The sequence below is a fragment of the Saccopteryx leptura genome, chromosome 3, assembly GCF_036850995.1.
Source record: "Saccopteryx leptura isolate mSacLep1 chromosome 3, mSacLep1_pri_phased_curated, whole genome shotgun sequence".
In the NCBI taxonomy this organism is placed as follows: domain Eukaryota; kingdom Metazoa; phylum Chordata; class Mammalia; order Chiroptera; family Emballonuridae; genus Saccopteryx; species Saccopteryx leptura.
Window position 1 is genome coordinate 117,108,077 of NC_089505.1, and position 25,521 is coordinate 117,133,597.

Genomic DNA, 25,521 nt, shown 5'->3' on the forward strand with positions numbered 1-25,521 from the left:
GGGGACTGCCTCTCTGCCACGGGGTGCTTTTAGGGATGGGAAAAGGAAAGCCTTGGGAGAGAGGGTGGTACGAGTGAAGACACAAAGGCCTGGAGGCATGAGGGAGCCCCGCATGGTGAGGGACAATGTGTGTGCCTGGGGCTGGATCCCCAGGTGAAAAGAAAGGGTAGGTGGGCTGGGATGGACTTGCTCTCCTGCTCTGGAGCCCCACAGGGGAAACTGAATGGTGGCGTGTTCTCCGGATCCGTGCTAGGCTGTTTGCCATGATGCGGGGCTGTGGAAGGCTGAGGGAGAGGTCTAGCCAGGTGCTGTCTGGACACACCAAGAGCACTGAAGCTGTGGGACAGGAGCTATGCTGGTGGGGGCAGACCCTTCCCCACTCACCTGAGCGATGAGGATGCCAACGACGATGCCCAGCTGGTGCAGGGTGCCCAGTGCCCCTCGCAGCGCTGTCGGGGACACCTCCCCCACGTACATGGGCACGAAGCCTGTGGTCAGGCCACAGTACACGCCAATGATGAAGCGGCCCAGGATCAGCATCTCAAAGGACTTGCCCAGTTTTGAGAAGCCCATGAGCACAGCGGACAGGAAGGCCAGCAGATTTATCATCAGCATTGAGTTCCGCCTAGGGGCAGGGGTCACAGGTCAGGTGGGTCCCTCGATCCCCCCAGACCCCCCAGGCACTGAGTCATAAGGAATACCCTGGAACAGGCAGGGATGTCACCCCTAACTCCCACATCCACTTGGGACACCCTGGGGTGGGAGGCCAGGACCCCTCTGCTCACCGGCCAAAGCGGTTGACAAAAAGGCCCACCGAGAAGGAGCCAATCATGCCCCCTACGGAGAAGATGGCCACGGAGAGGGACCAGAGCGTGGTGAGAGTGGTGGGCAAGATGCTCTCCCCGTTGCGGTGGATCCACGTCTGGTTGTAGAACTCCTCAATCACCTGCAGGGGGAGAAGCAGCCTGGTGGGCGGGGCCAGCATGGTGGTCCTGGTGGTCTTTCCCTCTGGTGCTCACCCTCAAGGAGGGCCATTTTACAATAGGATGCTGCGGAGCGCCCAGCACCTGGCCAGGCCCCAAATCCACTGCATGTTCTTGAGCCAAGGTTCTCTCCTTTGTGGGGCTCAGTGTCCCCAGGAGGGATGCAAGGGGCCAGGCTCCACTTCCAGCTCTCCCAGTTCCCCGGGAGTGGTTTCGCATGCACCACAGGACTTGCTGGGGCGAGGAGAGATGGCCAGTGGTGCACATTCAGGCGCAGAGCAGACAGGCTGGGAGACTGTGCGCCTTCCCACCTGCCCCTTTTCTCCTCAAGGCACCCGGGGCCCCAGCTCCTGCCACCCAGACCCTCTCCCAACACCCTGCTGGGGAGGAACTACAGCTGGACAGACAGGTTCTGCCATTCCGGAGGCCCTGGGAGGAAGGGAAGGGCAGGGTCACTGACTGCACTCAGCGCCTTGGTGACCAGCTTGTATACAGCCGTGCTCATGCTCGAGAGTCACACCGCTGCTCTTCTGTCTCCCTGCCCAGCTCCTCACAGCTGGCTTGGAAGTCCCGCCTTGAAGGACCCATGGCCTCTTCCCCTCTCCCAGGTGCCCAGCTGGGAAACAGAGGAAAGCCTGGATGAGGAAGCAGTTCTAGGAACAGAAGCCACCTGTCCTTGCACAGGCCTGCCTGCCAGCCCTACCCCTCCACAGGGGAGGGCCTGGCCGGATCCCAGGAATGTGACAGGCAGGAGGTACTAGTTCTGCCTGAGTTTACTGACTGTACTCTCAGGCAATGCCGACACACACCCAGTGCCATGGGACTGGCCAGCTCCACCCAGACACATGTGCAGCTGGGCACAGGCCCAATGTACCCAGAAACAGCTTCCTGTGCACCCATATCATTACACACACATCTTCGTGTTCACATCATCTGAACACTCCTGGCTTCAGCCAGTCACAGACCTGCATGCCCCTCCTCCCCTCATCATTTGAAGCATCAACTTAACCCCATGCCTGTCCCAGCACCCCTCCCCAAAGTCATGCTGCAAGTTCATGCACACACAGCAGCACGCATCTCTTACAACCTCCACTGGCCCCGCTCTTAACCCTCCCTAACCCCCTCAAGTTCCAGAGGTCTAGCAGAGAGGAGGCCATGGATAGGCACAGGTGCGAAAGGGGACACAGGCCTACAGACCCAGGTATGCCTGCTGAGTATGCCAGGCCTGGCCCCGTGGTTACAGTGGATCCTTGGCCACTAACCATCTTTTCCCTGCCCCGCTGCCATTTTCTGTCCCAGGTCAGGAAACATCTGACAGAGGCAGGGCGCTAGAGGGCTAGGGTAGGTGGACATGGGGGTAGGGCTGGAGGGGAGAGGAAGCCCTAAAGATCTACTTATTTGTCACAGGGAAGCCAGACAGTGTAAGGAATCTGGACATAACCAAGTCCAGATCCGAGCTCTACCACGTACCTCCAGTGTGATCAAGGGCTAAAGATCTCATCTCAAATGACATAAGAAATACCTACTTTGGCCCTGGCTGGTTTGCTCAGTGGATAGAGCATCGGCCCAGCATGTGGACATCCCATGTTCGATCCCCGGTCAGGGCACACATGAGAAGCGACCATCTGCTTCTCTTCCTTTCCCTCTCCCTCTCCCTCTTCTTTCTCTCTTTCCCTTGCAGCTAGTGGCTCGGTTGGTCTGCGCATTGGCCTCAGGCACTGAGCATAGCTCGGTTGATTTGAACATTGGCCCCAGAGGGTTGCTGGGTGGATCCCGGTCGGGGTGCATGTGGGAGTCTGTTTTTCTATCACCCCTCCTCTCACTTAAAAAAAAAAAAAAAAGATACCTACTTTGTAGCATAGCAGTGAATTAATGAAACATCCTTATGGTGCTTGGCATCATCCCTGAGCCTAAGGACTCCGTCATGTCCAAGTACTGACTCGAGGAAAGTGCAGACCACTGACAAAGTCTAAACAAGCCTGCATTCCATCATTCAAAATCGAGGTTCCTGCTAGGTACCAGTGCACCCACCCACCTACCAATGCCTCTGCCTTCGCCCTGTGCCCACTTCCCCACCCTCCACGAGGAGAGTGCCCCACCCCAGAGGGCCCACCCCTCCTCATCACACTAAAACCTTTTGAGATCCAGCTCAAAGGGTCCCAGAAGTCAGTTCTCACTGAGGACAGGAACTTCAGTGAATTCACCCCAGGGCCTGTCCCAGAGCTGGTGCCAGAGCACCTCGGGAGTGAAGGAAGGGGTCAGTGAAGCAAGGCCCTCAGGCTCTCCTGGAACCCCTGCTTCTGCTGAGGGCAGAGAGGAGGCCGATTTCAAATAAAACAAAACACAAAGTGCTTGTGTTCTTCAAGAGACAAAACCAACCCCAGAGGAGGACTGGTTGGGAAAAGTAATGCTCCATTTATCAGGCTCCGAGGAGAACAAGCAGTCCAGATAAGGGACCTGTCCAGATAAAGGGCGCTCACCCTGCTGAGGCCCCAAACTTTCCTGACCCTGTCCTCTGGGTGGAATCTTTCTCCCTCTTATCACTCTCACTTAGCTGCCTTCGCAAGCAGACCTCTAAGCAGGGCTTGCGGGCACAGGTGTCCCCGGGGCTGTTCACAGGGGCTAGGAGAGGTGTGTGTCCAGAGGCTTTTATGTTTTGCATTCTGCAGTTCTCACAGTCTTCCTGTGGTTCAGCCGCTTGTCCATAGAGAACTTTCCTCATTATCGTTTTAAATCCTGCCAAGAAGCCAGCGAATGGAACTTGTCTGGATTGTGTGCAAAGAAAGCCAATAAGTAAATGCTAAGTAAGGGCTTACTACCTAGAATGAGTTGAAAGATATAGGCTGTGGTTTCTGTTTTGGCAGTTCAGGTCTTTAAACCTCTTCTTGGGGCTGGCTGGAAATGTTGAGGACCATATAAAAGTGAGGTGTTACAGGAGCCCCCTAGTTAAATCTCCTGCTTGTGGTAACAAGTCAGAGGGACCCAACCTTGTGCAGGGCTGGCTCCTCTATAGCTCATAAGCCCCTCTGCTACTCAGACCACTTTATGGGGCAGAGGAAGAGTGAGCAGCCAAGCCCCCAACCTGGGCCCCAGACTCATCCTCTCATCCCCCAAGCAGCACTTCCTGTCCAAGCTGAGGCTGTGCGGTAGATTCCTGCCTCTTTGACACTTGAGAGTTCTGAAAAGCTATGCACGATTTTCCATTCCTGGTGTGGGGGCTCTGTATCCTCTTCTCCTGCAGGTCCATGCCCCATGTGGGGCTCAAAGCTGGCCCTGGCCCAGGAAAGACAGGGGTCCCTGGAAAATCAGAAGACCCTTACATAGGAGAGGTTCTGGGTCACTGCGTCCACCCAGTCACTGCCGTCAGCATACATCCTAGTGGTGCTGGGTGCCCCTAAGCCTAAGGGAAGAACCTACTTACTCCTCCCCTAAACGGATCCCACAGACCCAATCTCCACAAGGCTACTGGCAACCTCCTCCGCTTGGGTCACGTTTGAGGAGGGGCCTGGCACAGGCTCCTTCTGAACACTCCCACCTCACGTGCTCCTGTCCTGTGTGCTCATCACAAACCTGGCAGGTGCCTTGATCCTGCCATGCCCTCCATCCAAACAATCACCAGGCCCGTCAGTTCTGCCTTCTAATTTGTCCTACTGTCTACTCTTGCACCACTGCCCTGGGTCTCTCCTGGCTTATGCTCCCAACTGCTCCCATCCACCGAAGCCAGATTCTTCTTCTCACAATGAATGACCCCACAACATGGCAGTCGGAGCTCTATCAAATGCACGGGCTCAGCTGTCCCTCTTTGCCTACACTCCCTTCATAGCCCATTCCCAACCTCTTCTCCCTGCCAAGGGTACGTGTTAGTATGTGCACTCTGGGTAAAAAGGCAGGTCCTGTCAGTTTGAGAGGGGACTGTCAGGAGTTGGGGACTATTAGCGATCTCTCTCCTGTTGTCCTTCTCATTGAACTAGAGAGCAGTGGCCCAGTCGGTGACACTATAGTGGCCAGCATGGAGAAGCAGGTTGGTTCTGGGCACGGAGATCACTTGGCTTCCTACATGGTTTCTAGTAAAAGGTTATTTCTTCCCCGAAGAGTTCTGGGGGTGAACGTGCGGTTGGGGCAGGGAGGCTTACGTCACGTCTGACTCCCTGGGAATCACCCCTCCCCAGGCAGCTGTGGGTGAAGGACCACAAGCCTGCGTGTCTACAGAGGAAGCTCTGACTTCCCCTGTGTCCAGGCAGTGTCTGCAGGGAGGTCCTGGCTTGAGGTGGGGGCATGCTGCCCAGCACACAGAATAAGCTGTTCCTCACCTCATTTTCAGAGAAGCATTAAGGACAGGGTTTTCCATTTGCAAATTGATGGAAGACAAAGCATTACCTCTAGCTTCAAACTGCCTGCTGTACAGTCCCAGGGCATACACTTCAGCTCGGGGGAAAGAACAGCTTTCTAGCTTTTAGAGGACGCGATTACTCACCTTACTGGTAGTGAGTTCCCTGACAGCAGGGAGCATACAAATTCAGTTTAGAGCAAGGATTGGTAAACATTTTATGTAAAAGGCTAGATAGAAAATAATAGGATCTGCAGACGACACATGGCTTCTGTTGCTTACTTTTTTCTCTCCCCCCAGCCTTTAAAAATGTAAATTAAAACATTCTTAGCTCATGGGCCATACAGAAGCAGGCCACTAGTTGGATTTGGCCTTCTTGCTGACCTTTGATCTAGAATTCTAGACTACTATCAATAGAGGGGTATGTGTTTTGGAACCTCTGGCTGGTCTCACCATCCTTTCCTGTAGACATTCCTCTAGCCCAGGAGGCCTGGGTCTTCTAGATCAGTGGTTTTTGACCTTTTTATACTTGGGGACTAGTGAAAATAGGAGAACTATTTCAGGGACTGCTAAGGAAGAAGTCACCCTGAGCACAGGTGAATTCAACTAAGATCACTGGGTCTGTATATAATCTTTATACAACATCAGGGTGGTTATCTCTTCCATGAACCAGCACAAAATTTCTGGAAGACAAGCTGGCAACTAAAAAAACACTGTTCTAGATCATCCTGAGACTCAGAGCTCCCCATCAACCCTCTCTTCTTTCTCCTAGGTGTTTCTGTGGAGATGAAGGGGTTAAACAGCTAGTCAAGCTTAGAAGAAAAGGGTCGTCTTGTCCAGTTTAGTCCCTTAGCCTGAACTGGATCCCTCTCTGTTTCCTGTTCCCTGCCTTCTCCCCCACAAAGTGGGGCTGTCTCTAACCCCAGTCCAGAGTTTGTCTCCATATCAACTCTCAACCACACCTTGGGGTTAGTTGGTAGTTCAGAGCCAGATGGTACAGGCGGGGCTGGACAGAGAATCCTGCCCCGAGTCCCCTGAGCCCTCTCCCTGGGACCTGGGGCCCAGGCTGCAGTTAGAGCTAGAAGCTGGGCCCCAGCCCCACAGCAGAGGATCGGACCACCCAGGCTGCTTCTCAGAAAGAGCCCAGACTTGGCTTCTCTCCAAACTGAGGCCAGGCCGTGGTTCTGGCCTCCTCACTGGTGCCTGGCCTACGGGGTCCCCCCCTGCAGACAGAAGGATCCCTGCCCCTGCTCACAGCCTTTCCAAATCTCCCATTACCCTCAGAAAATGAAATGTCTCCTCCACCCACATGTGGTATCCCACACTTCTGCATTTTCCTTTGCGCTGCTGCTTTGCCTTCTCCCTGGTGGGCCGCTAAGCATCTTCTAGAAAATGCACACACTCTCCCCTAGAAAGCCTTCTTGATAACCACCCCTCCTTCTCTTTTGCAGCAGTTCTCAAATAGGGAGATTGGACAGTGCCTAGAGCTATTTTTGGTTTGGGGTGCTACCGACATCTGGCGGACACGGGCCAGGGATGCTGCCAGGTGGTTTACAGTGCATCGGGCAGACCCCACAACACCACAGAGTTATCTGGCCCCAATGTCTAGTGTTGAGAAACCCTGCTCTGTAGGCCTGGCACCTTCTCTGGTCCCACTGGCCTGTGCGCATTTCCATTACCGCCCCGAGGAAGTCACTATAGGGGCTATGTGCCCTGTCTAGACTAAATTTCAACATGGAAGTCACTACAAACTACTATGTGCTCTATCTGGACTAAATTTCAACATTTGGATGGTCTGATTCACCTGTGTCACTGGGAGCCAGCACAAGCTGAGGGCAGAAAGAGTTGTCCCTGATAAACATGCCATGAATCTGAGGAGCTTATGATGTAGCTGTGACAGGGTATAAGGGTGTAAGAGATTGTGCAACTGTGTGTGGTAAATTGTTGAGATGTCTGTACATGACTGAGCTTGACTCAGCTTGGAAGTCAGGGCAAGGCAGCTGGGTAGCAGTTGCAGGTGTGTGAAAGGGTGTTTTGGTGCTCATCTAACTATAGTATAACCACCAGTGTGCCGACATGGTCAAGGATGAAGACTAGAGCCAGGCTCCCTGGATTCAAACCCCAGATCTGCTGTGTGTCCTTGGTTTAATTGCCTAACATCTCTGTGCCCCCACTTTTTTTTTTTGTATTTTTCTGAAGCTGGAAACGGGGAGAGACAGTCAGACAGACTCCGGCATGCCCACCAGGGGCGACGCTCTGCCCACCAGGGGGCGATGCTCTGCCCCTCCGGGGCGTTGCTCTGTTGCGACCAGAGCCACTCTAGCGCCTGGGGCAGAGGCCAAGGAGCCATCCCCAGCGCCCGGGCCATCTTTGCTCCAATGGAGCCTTGCTGTGGGAGGGGAAGAGAGAGACAGAGAGGAAGAAGAGGGGGAGGGGTGGAGAAGCAAATGGGCACTTCCCCTGTGTGCCCTGGCCGGGAATCGAACCCGGGACTTCTGCACACCAGGCCGACGCTCTACCACTGAGCCAACCAGCCAGGGCCCCCCAGTTTCTTATAAAACAGGGATTATAGTGCCTAACTAATGGTGTTATTATAAGGAACAACTGAATCAGGATTTCTAAAGCACTTAGAACAATGCCTGATACAGTAAGCAGTAAGGATCTATATTAGTGGGGATAGGGGTGGGGGGGGCAGAACTCTCTGGATCTAGACAGAGATAAGGAGAGGCTGCTCAGAGCGCTCAGCCTGAGGAGGCAGATCTTGCTTCTAGTACTTTCACTGACCAAAGAGGTCATCCTGCGTGAGGCAGACCTTGCTGGCTCCTCCTTTGTCAAACAGAGGGCCAGCCCCAACTGTGTTTTCTGAGGATGCCTCATTCTCAGACATGCCTGACGCTGTCCTGTAGGCCAGGAACTCATAGTTTCTAAATGGCCTTTAGTCATTTCTGATGGCAACTCAGTCATCCGTGGAGGGAAGAGGCTGCTTTCTCCACCCAGGAGGATGCCCTTGTTCATTTATTCCCTCTGTGGCTGGGCTCCCGTCCCCCTCCCTCCTTCTCCAGGGAGACGGGAGGCCTGGCAGGGGCGAGTCACTGGGGATATTGCCATAACGCATACAGTGTGGTGCAGCGGGTGGTCAAGGAGGCATGTGGCCTGCAGTCCACCTCAGGCTCAGCCTCTCTCACTGTCCAAGTGACCTCACTCCGCCTTGCTTTCCTCCTTTAGAACCCCAGCCCCACCCACCAGGTCAGGCTGCTGTGAGGAGTTAATTTATGGGGAGTTGCTTTGTAAACATTTAAGATAATATTACGATTAACTAACCACTTCCAGGAGGAAGCCCTTCGGGGCCAGTTTTATAGAGGAGACCAAGCTTCTGGTAGCTAAGAGCAGTGTTGGCACCCTTACTATCAGTGGGGCAAAGCATCTTCTGGAAAGAGGCCAGCCCCATGCCGTTTCCTAAGAGAAGTCCTTTTAAACAGACAGGGGCAGGCGGCAGCAATTCCACGTGGGTGGCACTCTTCATGCCACCACATCTCTGCACAAGCCGTCCCCGTTGCCTGGGACACCTGCTCTCCTTCCCCGTGGGGCCCACTTACCCTTTAAGGCTTAGAGCAGCGGCCAAGTCCTTCGAGAAACCCTTCTTGTCCCTCCCATCCCCCCATCCCAGCATCAGTCATTTCTTCCTCTGGGTTCCCAAAGCACCCTGAAGCCCTCCGTTAATTACCTGTTGTGCCTACCGCTCTGTCCCTCCTCAGAGTTTAGGACACCACCCGGCACAGTCCTTGTTGAAAGAAGTTGGTGGACCAGAATCCCTGTGCCTGGCTGGTTCTGAGCTGTGCTTTCATTTCTCTCTTTTGTGGTCCTCTCCCCTCTTCACATGTTCAATCCATCCCTCCTGATCGGCTCCCGGCTTGTGGGAAGTGTTTGTAGAGTGCGAGAACAAACAGGTGGAGTGCCTGAGTGCGCGCCCAGGAAACGCCATTCGATTTCTGCGCGCGTTATCAGTTCCGGCCACTCATGTCTCGGGTTCAGTCCTCAGAGCCTGGTTTCTGAAGTGACCTTCGGGCAGGTGCCCACCAATGCACGGTTTACAGGCTCAGCTGGGCCCTCGGTGCTGCCCACCTGGCCAGCCGCCCCACCTGCCTTCCACAGCAGTTCTAACCTTCCACTTAACTTCTGATTGGACAGGAGGCCCCGAGAACTGGAGAACTTCACCCTGGATTTGTCCACATCTGCTGCCTCGGGAGTATCTTAGTCCCTCCAGCTAGACGCAGCTTCTGTGCCTCTGTTCCACCATCTTCCTTCTGGAGGAGCTCCTCCCCCCCCCCTCGTCACCCTCTCCTCCTCTGCCTGATTCCTTGCATGTTTAAAAATGGAATCTTTATGGTGAAGAGCTGATCTTAGCCAGGCAGCCCTTCTAGTTACCGACTCCTTTTCTCCCTTCACAAGTCTCCTGGCAGGGCCGTCTCCACTCTTCCTCACTTCCCCTCTCTCTTCAACCTGCTGCAGGGAGGCCTCTACCCACACGGCTTCCCCCACCCAGCCTTCGCCACGATAGGGTCAGCACTGGGTTTTTCACGTTCAGAAACATGGGGTTGATTTTTCTGGGTCAACCTCTGGGGCCCCTGCCAGCATTCATTCACTCCATCCCTCCATCATTTCCCAAGTGCCTCTAAGGAGGGGCAGGCGCCAGACACTGCTCTAGGTCATGGCAGCACCCTTGCCCACAGGTGCTGCTTCTTCCATTCTTCCTTTGTCTTGTGAAGTTCTTGCCTCCTGGCTCGGAGGTGCCAGCTCTCCTCCTGCCTAGGATCCTCCTCCTTTATCAGTGAGGCTTGACCCTTACTTGTCTCTCTATTCCAATCTCTCTAGACCGTTTTCCTCTCTGGCTATTTGGATACCAGTGACCAACTCACAGCTGGCTACCCACCTAAGGGACAGATCCCATGTCAAAGTGCTTCCTGTATGTCTCTGGCGGTGTCACACCAAACCCAATTCCAGCGTGTCCCACAGGCTCTATCAGCGCTTCCATACCTGCTCCTCTAAGACAGAAACCTCCTCTAAGCAAGAAGCCTAGAAGCAATTTTTAATCCCTGGTCGCTTGCTCTCACAGTGACCTGATGACGAAATCCTGCCCATCCTTCCTATTCAAGTGTTTGTTTTTCTAACTCTATTGCAAGAGAAGCTCTCACACCAGTTTCCCTGTTTCTAGTCTCACATGTTCAGATCCATTGCACTAACCCTGGGTCATTTCCCTAAAATGCAAATCTGATCATATCTGTCCTCTTTAATGAGTCCCCACTGTTCTCATTCTGAAATCCACACTCCCTAAGATGGTGTTGCTCACATGCCCATTCTGATTGTCTCATGCCACCCCGGTGCCTGGATATCTTCCAGATGAAACCTATCCACAAGGCCCTTGGTGGCCAGGCTCTGGCTTACCTGTGGCACTCCCAGCCCTCTCTCTCGTCCCATTCACCAAAGTCACACACCAGACTTTCTCTTCTGTGGGCATTTTATCCCCCCCCTCTCCAGCCCCTCCCCCCCTTGCTCATCCCCACACTGTTCTGTTTGTAGAAAACACCACCTGTATCGTGATCTCAGAGCACCAGTTCTGTTAGAAACTCACTACGTGATCCCAGTCAGGACATCACTTAAACCAGCAGAGTTCTCAACTTTGGCTGCACATCAGAATCAGTTGGAGAGCTTTAAAAATTTGATGCCCAAACAGAAGCCCAGACCAATTAGATCAGAATCTGGGACAGTTCAGGGGACACTGACATACCCTCAATCTCCCTCTACAATGGAACACACTTCCTGTCTGTAAGGACTCCCCAGCGGGGCCAGCTTCGAGGCACACACCTTGGCGACAGCTGTCCAGTGCCCTCAGCAGGGCTACCGGCCGTTCCAAGCATGGGCCCACAGTCGCCATTTCAGAAGAGCTTGGAAAAGTCCCGTCACGTCTGCTACAGCTGTGCATGACTCAGCAGGCCAGGCCTTCCTGGTGACCTGCCCCGCAACATCGGGTGTAGCTCTGACAGCCGCCCCCGCCTGTTTGGAAGAGGCCCAACTGTGACTCCCGACAATGCCCAGTTCCTTCAAACAGTCTCCGGTGCCTTGGGAGCCAGCTACAGTCACTTTCCAGTCTGGACAATGAATGTGGTCTTGACAGGAGGACGGGCCACTCTCATTTCTTCCTCCCCAGGAAGGTACAGAGTTTTAAACTCGTAAGGAGGTTGGCCAGGAAGAGGTCATGTAAATAAGAGTTTGGCTTCTGACTTCAATGTTCCCTAGCTATGTGACCTTGAGCCCACTGGTCATGTCATCCGCCCTGACCTGCTCAAGGCCTCAGTTCTCAGGTCTATAAAATGGAAATCACCACCCAACCTCAAAAACATGCAAAAGGCCTGGTGCAGAGGCGAGACTCAGTAGTTTCCTTTCCATCCTCCTTTCCCCTTCTCTCCTCCCTAAAGATAGGGGGCTGGGCTGGAGATGATCACTAGGGTCCCTCCTAGTCTTGACATTCAAGTGAACAAGTGAAGACAGCTCTGGGATGCCTCGTGGAGAGAAGGAAGTAAACACAGACCTTCACCCCCTGCAGCTCCCAGGGCAGGACACCATTTTTGTTTTGATTGGCACAAGAAGAGCAGGCAGTTTCAACCGAGAACAAGATGCCTTATAAAGGAGTGTGCTGAGTGGATGGGTGTGAGCACCGGCTCGGGGACCACCTGGCTGGGAGGGCTCCAGGGCAGACTGGTGTTGGATACCAGCTCCGTTGACTAGCTGGGTGATGCCAGGCAGGCTTCTTCTCTCTGGCTACTCTCTGATCTGCAGGATGGGCATGGTGGATGCTGCCTGCCTGCCTTATATTATAGGGCTGCAGGTGAGCAGCCATGAGGGATAGGTACTGAGAGAGCCCTCTGTAGCCACATGGTGCCACATAAATGCAGCATCATTACACCAAGGAGTGCTTTATTACAGATGTCTGTGTTGTATGAGAAGTGCTTAAGATGATCTATTAAGACCCCATGTTTCTATGGGCCCTGAGCTTCTAAACTTCTGCAGTCCCAAGATTTTAAGGCCAATGCCAAGAATCTCTGACCTGTTCAGCGCCAAAATATTGGCCAGACGCAGATGGTGAGTTGATATAAATGACTGACACGTAAGAGGCAGGCTGAGGGTGTGAGGGTGTGTGGTGCACAGCGGAGCACGCTGGTGTTGATAAGTCAAGGAAAGCACAGCACTCACCTTCTGGGGGGCATTGATAACTCCAGTGTTGTAGCCGAACTGCAGGGAGCCGAGCACTGCCCCTCCCACGGCCATCATGAGGCGGCCTGTCAGCTTCTGCAGAGAGAAAAAACACACTGTTACAGGCAGGTCTGGGCCCAGGTTACTACAGGGCAGGGCCTGGCCTAGCAGGTTCCCGTGTTCAGGTGTCCTGCCTGACTCCTGGCACTACACCAGTCTTTCTCCCAGGAAACTTGGTCACTTTTTGACATCAGGTGCTCCAACCAGCCACAGACACTGGCCTGGCCAGACTCATCCTGGGGAAAGGGGGAATTAGGGTCTTTTCTCTCTCTCTCTCTCTCTCTGCAGCTAGGTCTTGGCTAGAATGGTCAGGCCTTGGCATTCTCTGGGGTCTCATTCCCCTGATAGAGCCATGCCAGGGCCAAGGTGGCTCCAGACTCACTGGGAGGCACAGGAAGCGATGCCCGTATGCAGGGGGCCACATTATGTGGGAGAAGCAGCACAGAAAGTGGGCTCGGAAAGCCCTGGATTTGGACCCAAGGTGCTGGCTTCTGATTCCAGCCACCTCCTTGCTGCTCTGTGAATTCCAGCAGGCAAGTGAGTGCTCCCCACTCCTCCTGGGCCCTCCGCTAGCCTGCAAAATCGAACAGGTTCACGCTGATCAGCACTGGAGATGTGCCCAGCTCCCCCACCCTGCCATCCACAGGGCGAGTAACTGAGCTCCAAAACAAGGCAGAGAAGAGTTCCGGCTTGCTCGGGGTCCGCAGAGAGCCAGGCTGGAGCTCCGGGTTCCCTGATTCCCCAGCCAGTGTCCCTCATGGCAGCCATCCCCCAGACCTTGAGCCTCGCAAGGTTCTTTGGACACAAATGATATACCAGCCAGGAATGTACGTTGGAAAAGTACGTGGCAAGAGGCAAGGAAGAGTGTGGGGCCAAGGTGTTTTCAATGGGCAAAGGGCCAGGGGAGAAAATGATGGTGAGTTTCTATCCCCTGGAGGCTGAGGGCCTGAGAGCAGCAGGCAGGTGGGCCCTGGGTGAAGGACTCTTTATTTCTTTTAAAATGAAGAAGCCAAGAAATGTGACATTAGGCAGGCCCTTAACTGGTTGGGAGAATGGAGCCAGGGGAGGGACACTGAAGAACAGCTGTGGGCACCATGCCGGGCCGGGTACTGCAGCGGGGGCTGGGCAGCACACAGTCCTGAGCCAGACCTGTGGAGGGGAGACCCTCAGCTTAGCCACGCCGTACCACGAGCCTCAGTTTCCCCACAGAACCCAGAAGCAGCCCTGACTTCAAGATCCTCACAGATAGCACCAGGTGTAACTATTAATCAGACATGTCCTAGTATGGTCTTTTTGTTTTCTAGAAGCCATCAGGCCGATGATTGAGAAAGCCCAGGTTTTCACAACAGAGGCTGAGAAAGAGGAAGGAGGCTCAGCTAGCCCCAGCACGTGTACAAGCTCAGAGTCCGCTCTCCGTCAGGGGAGCGCGGGGTCCTTCCTTCCCACCAGCACATCCGGCCCCTGCCTGGCCAAACTGGACATTCATCCTGGATGCCGGGGCTTTCTTTGGACATTCATCCTGGATGCCGGGGCTTTCTTCATGGCGGGCAGCACTGCCTCTAAATCCTGCCATTCACAGCCCAACTCAACTCCCCCCCATACAGAGCATGCCGCAGCGCCCCCCAAAATCCCCCTTCCCTCAACTCCCTAGGGAGCCTTCAGATCCAGGGCTGCCAGTTCTGAGTGGTGACCTCCTCTGGTGGCCCCGGCCACGCCCAGGTCACAGGGTGACCACCAGGATATAGTAAGAGGGTGTGGAAAGGCACCGAGCACCGACAGAGGAAGGCTGTTAGACCCCACCATGTGCCAGGGCCCTGCCCGGTGAGTCACACGCGTTAGCTTGGGGCTGTCCACTGGGTTGTCCCGAGTATGATACAAACAGTACAACAGATACGTTTTTCTAGTACACAACAGAATAAATATAAAGCCAGCAATGCAAACCTATGATTTAATAAAATGTGACAGAACTACCTAATGGATTTAAAAAAGAAAGTTATTTGGATATAGATTTGGGACACACTCTAAGACAAGTAAAAAGAGCAAGCTTCGAGGAGAATGTATTGTATGCTTCCTTTCATGTAAAAAATAAATAAAAATGGCTGGGGACCTGGCTGGGTAGCTGGAGTGTCAGCCCAAAACACCAAGGTTGCAGGTTAGATCCCTAGTCAGGGCACATACAAGAGTCAACCAATGAATACACAACTAAGCAAAACAACATATGGATAAATGAATGCTTCTCTCTCTTAAAAAATAAACAACAATAACAAAAAGACGTTCCCTACATTAAAAAACAAAAGACTGGGGGTGGGGTGGGGGAGTGGAAGAATAGAAATATCTACTTACCAAGAGAGCACATAAGAAAGGCACCTCGGAGGCCTGGGTGGCAGGGCAGAGCGAAGAGTATATACCCTTCTGCATGTTTTTGAATTTTGAACCATGTGAATGTATTACCTATTCAAAAGAAAAGTTTTCAAAAGCCCTGCAGTTTCCTATTACTTAGAACAAAGCAATTTAAATGAAAATGTAAGTGAAAAATAAAAGAGATGACCTGCGCTGCGGTACAAACCAGGCGGGCAGCGCAGGCGTAAGTGACGCTGCAGCAGGGCCTCCGTGAGCAGTCGTGCTGTTGTTCAGGGCCCTGCTCGCAGTCTGGCTATGATGCTCCAGCAGCCTCTCTGGGCCTCTGAAGTCCCTCTTGGGACCCAGCTGAGCAGCTGTTGCCTCTGGTTGGGGGTGGGAGGGTGTTAGGAACCAAGGATAGCCCATTCTGCTGGACTTTGCCGTTAGGGTTAAACTCTGCTTTAGAAGACCTGCCTACCACGTCCTGAGTTACGTCCAGCCAGATCCACCCAGGCAGGCTGCTGCATCAGGACCTACTAAAATGCTCAGTGACCCATGCTCAGGCCCCGGATGAAATAGGCCCCAGTCCTGACATCAAGGAAGAGGCTTCTGGTCCAGTGCAGAGCCTGGCGTGCTCTGAGCTTCAGTCAGTGGGTGGGAGAAGGCACTGCGGCAGTCCTGGAGTGAGAGACTTGTTACTTTGCCTGGGGACAATCAAAGATGGGTTCTCAGGAGGTGACACTGGACTCGGCCGTGAAGGACATGCAAGGAGTCTGCCTAGTGGGGGAGCGGCAGCAAGACTGCATTCCAGGCAGACAGAACAGTATGTGCAGGAGGAAAAAAAGGGGCCCTGTAGGCCAGATTAAACCGGGCACTCAGTGTGGCTAGACGCTTGGTGCAGGGACAGATCGTGGCCCCTGCTCCGTGGTAGAAACAAGCTCTGTGACCAATCACATGTTTCCACTCCTGCCCCCAGTGCAACCACAAACCCACTGTGATCACTGCTGGACTTGGACTCAGGAGACCCAGGCTGAAGGGCAGTGAGCTGTTTCTCTTCACCTTGGAGCTGGATTATGTGGAGGCCCCGACTTGGGGCCTCAGTTTCCTCACAGAGGAGATGGGGATAAGAGTTTCTTCCCTTCACAGTTACCGTCAAAATCTGTATCAGTACCCATCACGGAGCTTGCAGGGTTCACTTGTCAAGCGTTTTCCGAATCAGGGAAGGATGGGAAGCCACCCTCAATTCAGCCACCACGGCTTCATCTGCCCCCAGCAGCCCTGTGGCTGGAACTGAAATATGTTGATGAAGTCCATTCATTCACATGCATTTATTTTGGTGTCAAGCTGACAGACAAGCTGGAGATGCTTTAGAGAAGGGGTACAAACCCTACAGATTGTGGCTTTCTTATGAAGTCTTTTTAAGGGGTGGAGGAGCAATGTGGAGCCCAGCACTTGAGACCCCCTGGGGAGGGGGCTACCTTCTAGAACAGGTGTCCCCAAACTACGGCCCACGGGCCACATGCGGCCCCCTAAGGCCATTTATCCGGTCCTCCGCCGCACTTCCGGAAGGGGCACCTCTTTCATTGGTGGTCAGTGAGAGGAGCACTGTATGTGGCGGCCCTCCAACAGTCTGAGGGACAGTGAATTGGCCCCCTGTGTAAAAACTTTGGGGACCCCTGTTCTGGAACATCCACACTCTTCCAGGCCTTTGCCCTTGCAGTGTCCTCTGCAGTTCCCAGCTTTTGCTCTAACTAGTAGGGAATACCCACCAGACTGGGAACTCCTTAAGCATGGGCCCTAGAGTGCCTAGGTTAGGACACAGCACAGAACCTTTGTAAAAGAAGACCTACAACTTCTTAATTTAGCTTTTGGACAAAACTGGCTGTGTGTATATGTTCTGCCAGAATACTGTCCATCCTAACAGACTTTAACTTGGCCACTGATGAATCCTCTGATGAGTACTGGAACATCTATGCTGACAGGTGGAAACAGGCTCACAGCAACCCACCCATCCCCAACCCAAAGGGCCGGAGAGGAAAGGCCACCAAACTGAGTTCAAACCCCGATTCTCCTAAAGTGCCACAGGCCCTTCAGTTCAGCAAACGCCCAGGCTCAGGGTCCAGCACAGAGAAGGATCCCATGCCCCCACCCCTTGTCACCTCTATACTGATTCCGGGGATCTGGAGCCTCAGTGAGAGCTCTCTCTCTCCCAGGAAGCCAGTATGAGGTATCAGCATCCCGGACCTCTCCTCCCACACACCGGAATGATGATGGCCCTGGCTGTGTCGCATTGCAAACACCGCATCCTTTTGACTCGCCATGTGCTCTTCCTCAGCACAGCCCTGCAGAGCTGGGCTTTCCTTCAGCAGGCCCTTGGTCAGTATTGGCAGAGGGAGGGCAGGTGGCTACTGCCATTTGGAGGTAGGACAGTCCCTGTGGGAGGAGGGTTTCCTTTTCCCACATGGCCCCCAGGTGTTCCGGAGCACGGGACACAGCCTTATAACTGCTTGGCCCCCAGTTCTAAGGAGGACAGGGAGGGAGTGGGGCAGGGGTTTGCCAGATCCATGACAACTCCCTTCTTATTTATTTTGTGTTCATTTCTTTTCTAAGACTTCATGTGAACAAAATTCTGGGCATTAAGAAAGAAGGCCAAGCCTGACCAGACGGTGGCGCAGTGAATGGAGTGTTGGACTGGGATGCGGAGGACCCAGGTTCGAGACCCCAAGGTTGCCAGCTTGAGCACGGGCTCATCTGGTTTGAGCAAAAAGCTCACCAGCTTAGACCCAAGGTCGCTGGCTTGAGCAAAGGGTTACTCGGTCTGCTGTAGCCCCATGGTCAAGGCACATATGAGAAAGCAGTCAATGAATAACTAAGGTGTCACAACGAAAAACTAATCATTGATGCTTCTCATCTCTCTCTGTCCCTGTCTGTCTGTCCCTATCTATCCCTCTCTCTCTCTGTCCCTGTTAAAAAAGAAAAAAGAAAGAGGCCAAGAAATTGGAGAATTGCTTTAACATCCTTGTGTGATAGGTGGGAGTCGAAGGTCAGAGGCAGGGCCCAGGACACACAGTGAATGAAAAGGCCAGTACTGAGTGCTCTGGATTCCTCCACTGGTATTTTACCCACTCTGACCTTTTCTTTCAAAAAGACAAGTAATGGGTTATCGCTCTGATGCCTGACCTTCAGGAGACTTCAGGCATTTACTCCCCTGGAAGCTATTTCCTTCAACCTGTCCAGTGATGTCAGGACTTTTGCCTGGCCGAGCCTCCCGGCACCCACCTCATGGTGGCCCTGGAGGCAGAAGGGGCTCATCAGTCTTTAAAGCAGAGCAGAGAGGAGGGAACCGCTGAATTTAGCAGCATGTACAAGGGGCCACTCACACACCCTGAACCACTATGAACACACTCCGGAGAGAGATTGCTCTCACTTTCACAGATGAGAAAATGGGAGGCTCAGAGAGGAAAAGTGGGTACAGACAAGTCCTTTGGCTTCTGTGAAATTTCGAACTGGGGGTCTCTGAGGCCAAACTCTGTGCCCTTCCTGCTCACGCCCTCCCCTCTCTGCTTCCCGGTACTGGTCCCTGAAGGAAACAAGGTTTCTACCTGGTGCTTTCTATGTAGGTCAAATTCCCTTCCAGCAACTCTGGGCTTTGCCAAATCTGAGCCAGGACAGCCCCGGCCCAAGCCTCAGGCTACTTGGGTGGATTTTTCGCTAAGCCAAGGTTGACAAACTATGGCCCATGGACCAAATCCTGCCTGCCAGTTAGGAATGGGTTTTATTTACATTTTTAAAATTAGCTGGGGAACAAAAGATTAATATTTTGTGATACATGAAAATTATATTAAATTCAAATTTCAGTGAGCTAAATTAATGTAGTTTGATTGGAACACTGCCACACTCATTGTTTTATAGATAGTTTATGGCTGCCTTTGCTTTACAACAGCCGAGTGCCTGTGGCCCCCTCTGTGGCCCAGAGGGCCGGTAGGGCCCACAAGGCTGATAGTTACTTACTATTTGGCTCTTTACAGAAAAAGTATGCCTATCTCTGCTTTACGCCCCAGGTTCCCTGAGCTGCTATGTGCAAACCCAATATGTAAACTGCACAGGATTTTCCAGGCAAAACCAAATCATTCTTCCTAAATAAATAAAAAGGTGTTTCTGCTAAAATGGGACGTTCAGTGCAAACACTACTGGCTCCCGGCGCTGTATGTGTGGCCCTTGGTCAGGACCCGGACATCTGGAGAAGCTGGTGCCCAGAGGAGGTACCCTTTCAGTTGTGATATGGGCACCAATTCAACTCAGAAAGTTAATTTGGTAGGAAAGACCATGGGAATATGCAAAGGTCCCTGAAACTCTCTGCGAGCAAGTGGTAGTCCTTACTTCCCACTTGTGTGACCTTGAAAAAGCCCCTTCCCCTAAGTCTTCCAGTTCTCAGTGAGAGGTTTTCTAAGAAAAATAAGTTATATTACTAAGGAAAGAGAACGCTTGACTCCATATTCCCAACACTAGTCTAGTCAATGGGGGGGGGGGGGGGGGATTCGCAACATAAACCAAATTCCTGCCTTTCTGGAACATGATATTTTAGTTGAGGGTGGGGACAGAAAATAAATACCTAAAATATATCAGGTGGTAAGTGGTATGAAGAAAAAAATGATGGGGGTGCTATTTTGTAATCCCAGGACATGCCTGTAATGGAATACTATGCAGCTGTTGGAAAGAATGCAACACATCTGTATGTACTTGATCTGAAAAGGGCCGCAGGGTAGACTGTTCAGAGAAAAAAGCAAGGCATAAACACCGTAAAGATGTACATTCTGTGTAAGGAAGGGGAAGATAATAAACTGCTATAATGGCACTTGCTTGTTCACGCACAACAACACCGCAAGTACTTACCACTAAGGGGCGGTGGGTGACCAGGAAGGGCCAGACAGGGCTGCACAGAACTAGGTAGAAAGCGTGATCCAATTACATAAACACTGCATTTATAGGCACACATACACACATGGTCTGGAGGGTGAACACCAAACCATTCTAACAGGGAGAAGACATTTACTGTTACTTTGTATGCTTCTCCACAGTTGGCTCCATTTCTTCTATAATTAAAAGAAAACAACAAAAAAACAACCATAATCCAGGCCAGAGAGGTATGTCTATTATTCCTACTGCAGTTGAGGAAATAGCTCTAATAGGAGGTGTGGTTGGCCTGAGGCCAAATGGTAGAACCTTTTCTGATGGAGCCCTTTCCTCCCAGCTCCCACATGCCAAGAATTGGGGGAGATGTGGGCAGATGTCCTGACCAGCAGAAACCTCAGTAGCCAAACACTCCATAAACTGGGATCTGGGAAGAGCTCCCCCCCCCCCCCCCACTCCAGCGTGCTGTGGCAAAACCTAGAAAGATAGTGGTATTGGAGGGGATGACTACTGCCCTCATTCTGCCCAAGTTCAAGACCTGGGAACCCTGCTCAGTTACTGTAAAACCCCAGCATTTGTGCATTAGCTTACTGCTTCCCTGGCCTGCTGGCTGGATGGCAGAGCTTCCGCCTCTACTCCACCCCTCCCACAGAGGGAGGTAACAACAATGGAGGTTTGTTTTGGTGGCCAGACTTGGGCCTGCAGGACTGGACACAGCTTCTCTGAGCCCGTAAGTCCAACCAGGAGCCTTCTCAGCCTCTTATCCTGGGGACGCTGGTACCAAACTGAGTGGCTTTGTCACCTCATTGCCCAGGAGTGACATGGGGGAAGGGGTGAGGCTGCAGGTCCCAAGCCAATGTTGCACACACTTCCTCCTTTGTTCCAGGCCTCCCCAGCTCTGCCAGCCTGCGGGAGGGGGAAACTGGATGCCTGCATCCTCGGAGCCAGAGCAGAGCTCTAGCCCCTGACACCCCCGTGACCAGGAGGCACTGGGTAAAGCTGAGCTCCCTTAAGACACAAGCTGATTACGGGGATTTGGGGCTGACCCAGCTCTGGGGCAAGTAGGTTCGGGTCCTTGAATGGCTCAGCATGAGACAAGGATCATCAAGGAGATGTTTACACTGTCTGCACACCCAAACAGGCCGTAAAAAGTTTTTTCACTTAAAATAGCCAGCGCCCTCATTTAGGGCCCCTGGCCTGTCACACATCTACAACAGGGGTAGCGAACCTCCATCTTACAGGGAAGAAACCAAGGCTCTAAGGAAAGCCACTTCCCCAAGGTCAGTTTTAGGAGGACATGCTTTGCTTCCATTCACAAAAGTGTTTCAGCTGTCAAGTTATACCTAATCCAACTTTGAGACTCCTACTGCACTCAGAAGGAGCTTGGAGAGTCAGTCCAAGGAGACTGGGAATACCTGCTCATTTGGGGTGAGTGGAAGGTGGCATTGAGGACAGGGGTGTGGAGAAGAAAGCAGGTTTTTTTTAATACCATAGAACATCTCAACTATTTTGTGACAGCCTTATCCCGGACACGTCTCTTTCCTTCTCTGGCCTCAGTTTCCTCATCTGTCAAATGGAAGGCTGTGCCATGGACTAGAAGGTCCCTTCCGGCTCTGACTGTCCTTTATCCTATGTCATCCCAGAGAGGCTGGCAGCATGTTTTGAGGTAGGAAAGGCAGTGTGTGGCCTTGGGTGGATCATTTTTCATTGGATTGTGACTCCTATCTCCCTCACAGGGGAGGAAGGGCAGCCACATTAGTAGACCCATCTCTCACCAACGGGCTACCTCTGCACACCAACCTCCCAACAAACCCCTAGGGAACAGAACTGGAGCTTTAATGACTTCCTTGATCACGGGATACTCACGGCGCAGACATCCAGACATCCTAGGGCTCCCCAAAAGCTTGTACTGCCAGAATGTCAGACTTCTGGACAGAAGCCATAACCCAGCTACAGGTCAACTGAGGCCCAGGTAAGAGCACTGCATTATGGGAGCCCAAAGAGGCAAGGAAGATTTATGGGACAGCTATAGAACACACATATTTTTTTCCCTGAATTCTTATAGATATTCTAATGATGAAAATGGCATTATGCAGATAAGGCAACTAAGCTAAGCTGGAATTCAAAAGCACATCTGCAGGACTTTAGAAGCCTATGCTCTTTGTACCCACTGAAGGGCTGAGCAACCGTGCAGGTTTCTTTTTTTTTTTTTAACTAAGAACTTAAAAATATTGTTTTTAATTTACTGACTTGAAGAGAGAGAAACATCCATTTGTTGTTTCACTTATTTTTGCATTGATTGCTTGATTCTTGTATGTGCCCTGACGGGGGATCAAACCCATAAGAAATCTCAGGAGAATACTCTATCCAACTGAGCTACAGAGCCAGGGTAGGACCCCTGCAGATTTCTGATTTCTTCATTGTCTGGAGCGCCACTGGAGCACAAAGGACTAGCTGCGAGTTCTTCACAAAGGGCTGGATGAAGCCTGACCTGTGGTGGCGCAGTGGATAAAGCGTCGACCTGGAAAAACTGAGGTCGCCGGTTCGAAGCCCTGGGCTTGCCTGGTCAAGGCACATATGGGAGTTGATGCTTCCAGCTCCTCCCTCCTTCTCTCTCTCTGTCTCTCTCTCCTCTCTCTCCCTCTCTGTCTCCCTCCTCTCTAAAAATGAATAAATAAAATAAAAAAATAAAAAATAAAAAGGGCTGGATAAGACATCCTGGAGCAGGGCTCACTCTCACCTACTGTCCAGGAGGAAGCACGAGCAAACTCCTGTCCCCTCCCTACGTCCTGCTCAGTGAAATTCATCCTAGTGAACTGCAGAGGAGCATGCCAGAACACACGAAAGGCAGATAGATGAGTCAACTCCAGTTCCCAGGAGATGATGAGGAACAGAGTAGAGGAACTTTGGAGCAGACACACCTTGTGTTAAGACCTTGGACAGGTGATATATTCCCTCCAGGCCTCAGTGTAACATCCTGCACACAGGGCTGTGCTTGCTGATCAAATCAGCAGTGTCCAATGGGAAGGGATTTATTCCAGATAGTATAAAGGATGATATATTGAAGGTTTAGTTTAAAAAAAATTTTTTTTTACTATACCTGCTATCTGTATTTGTCTTTTGATACTTGTTATGTAGGCATACAATTATGCAATATACTAATGTAACAGTGCATGTACACGAATTTATAAATCCAGAAAAGTCTCTTGGAAGGAGGTTCTCCAAAATTATTTACTGAGGGGGCAAACAATCAATTGTTTGGAAGTTACTGCCTGAAAACACCCACCAGCTATAGCGTTTATATAGAACCAGCTGGTACAAGGGTAGCCCTTGAATTTAAAAACTCTCCCTCCAGCCTAAACTTCTAGAAAGGCTATGGTGAAAAGGGACAGTGGAGATTGGAAGCCCTTTCTGATGGGCCTGGGTTCAAATCCAGCTCAGCTACTAACTAGCTGTGGGACTTCAGGAAACTTACTTCCCATATCCGAGCTCCATGCCCATGAATTAGCAGTGATGTTAAAAAAACATTTTAAAGCCCTGGCTGCCTAGCTTGGTAGGTTGGAGTATCATCCCCACACGCTGAGGTTACAGGTTCCATCACAGGTCAGAATCAACCAATGACGGTATGAATGAGTGGAACAACAAATAGATGTTCCTATCTCTCTCTCTCTCTCTCTGAAAAATAAACAAATTTAAAAAAAAGCATTTTAGCCAAGAGCTTAGAAATCTGTAAGAATATTCTATCTCCATGCAGAATATTCATTTATCCACTCAACAAATGCCCAGGTTCTGCATCACATGCTGAACAGACAGTTCTTACCCTTCCCATTTGATTTTTATTTTGTTATATCCCAGCATAATGGCTAACCTATGGCTGTCATGAAATGTGTTCCCCAGGGCGGGGTGAAACAAGTAGTCAGGATTCAACAGGTACTGAAGGAGCCTTCTCCCACTGTGGGTACAGCTTGGTGTCAATGTCAGGCACCACTCTGTCCAGCCAAGACCACGCTCAGTCCCAGGGCACAGTTCAGTTCCATCCCAACATTCCAGGTTAAAAAAAGGGGGGAGGGTCATCCTCACGCCTTCCCTTCCCAGGAGATGCGAACATTCAAGAGGATAAAAAAGAACATTTCAAAGAAAAAAGTGACGAAAATATTCTAGACAAGGGGGAAGATGGGAGGAAGGAAAGAAACAATTGTCCTGCCCATAGGAGGGGCTCAATACATATTCTGGGAAAGACAAAGATCCACTGCAGGACAAACCAGTTTACAGACGAAAAAAAAAAGAGAGATCCTATTTAGGCAGTTGTTTGCATCCTGGAGTTGAAGTCCCGGCCTTAAGAGAGTACCCCCCGCCTCGGAACCTCCGGCGTTAAAAAACACCAGGCCCCGCGCGGAACGGCACCCCAGGAAAGGGGAGCAGCGGTCCATTGCCAGCAGGAGGAGGGTCCCGCCTCCTCCGCACGCAGCTGGGGCCGGGCCGGGCCGGGGGCTCGGCCCGCTCAGCCAATGGGTGCCCCAGGAGTCCGCGCGCGCGCTAGGAGATCGTGAGAGACGTGCGAGCGGCGCCGGGGCCCTGGGTGTTTGGGCCCTGAGTCCCCGAGCGGCGTCCCGGGAAGCCAGATACATAGTGCAGGCGCCAACTACGCGCGCAATGCCTTCGCACCCGCCAGATCCCGAGCCCATGCCTCCCTTGCGCTAGGCCGGCGCCCAAAGAGGCTCAGAGACGCGTGCCGCCTGCCCGGAGTGAACAGCGTGGCCGGGCCGCCGGAGAGATCCGGCGGGCGCGCAACTCACCTTGCTGCTGGGATCCATGACCTTGCTGTGCTGCGCCGGAGGCTCTGGCTGCAACGAGGGCGAGGGCTGAGGTCCCGAGACTCCGACCGTGACTCTGACTCCGCTCGCTCCCAAGATCTCCACGCTCCGCCAGGCTACCTCTTCGGTTTATAGGACCCCAGCCATTGGCTGGCGCTACTAGAGTGTGTGTGGGGAGGGGGAGCGCGCAGAGCCGGGGGGCGGGGCTTGGGCACGTCAGGGGCGGGGCTGCGCGGGGAGGGGGCCGAGGCAAAGGAAGGCACAGTTCTGAGTTACGTGGATGAAGGAGTGAAGGAGTGAAGCAAGTCGGGAATGAATGAACAAATGAGCAGTTAGTCTGCCTGTTTCCTGACAACTCTAGCCTTTCCTTGAGTGCCTTTTGAATTTTGCCACTTCCCTGCTCACAGTTTCTCTGTTCCCTAGCACATCTAGCCTCTTCCCAGCTGTGGGAATGCCTCGCTCAGCCCATGGGTATTACCATCAGGTATCCTTTCCTTCTCCAGGCTGGCCACTTCCCCAGGGACAGAGGCATGTGTACCTGATGCTAGCCTCATGGAGCCCCCAAACTGGAGAGGATGCAAGAGGGAAGATGCACAGCAACACCAAGTTGAGGGTACTGGGGTAAAAATGCTCACAGAAGCTGAATTTGTATCGCAGAGGGAGTCTATAGAGCTTCAGGGAAGGGGGAGGGCATGCTCAGCAGGGTTTAGAAGGATGAATATGAGTTCACCAGGTGGCTTAGAATGAAGACCATCCTTGGCAGAGGGAAGAACATGTGCAAAGACAGCAGACAGGCAGGGAGTAATTTCTGAAGGGAAGAAAGAATCTCTAGACCCCA

General features: G+C 52.3%; 1 protein-coding gene across 1 annotated transcript in view; it reads right to left on the minus strand.

Annotated features, from left to right (window-relative positions):
* Positions 1–24,851, minus strand: part of SLC2A1 (solute carrier family 2 member 1) — a 29,465-nt gene extending 4,614 nt beyond the window's left edge. The window contains exons 1-4 of the mRNA XM_066376036.1: positions 24,666–24,851; positions 12,559–12,654; positions 786–946; positions 385–625 (exon numbers count right to left, since the gene is read on the minus strand). Coding sequence (XP_066232133.1) covers positions 385–625; positions 786–946; positions 12,559–12,654; positions 24,666–24,683 — 516 coding nt within the window. The 5' untranslated portion in view covers positions 24,684–24,851. The remainder of the gene's footprint in view (positions 1–384; positions 626–785; positions 947–12,558; positions 12,655–24,665) is intronic.
* Positions 24,852–25,521: the final 670 nt, after the last annotated feature.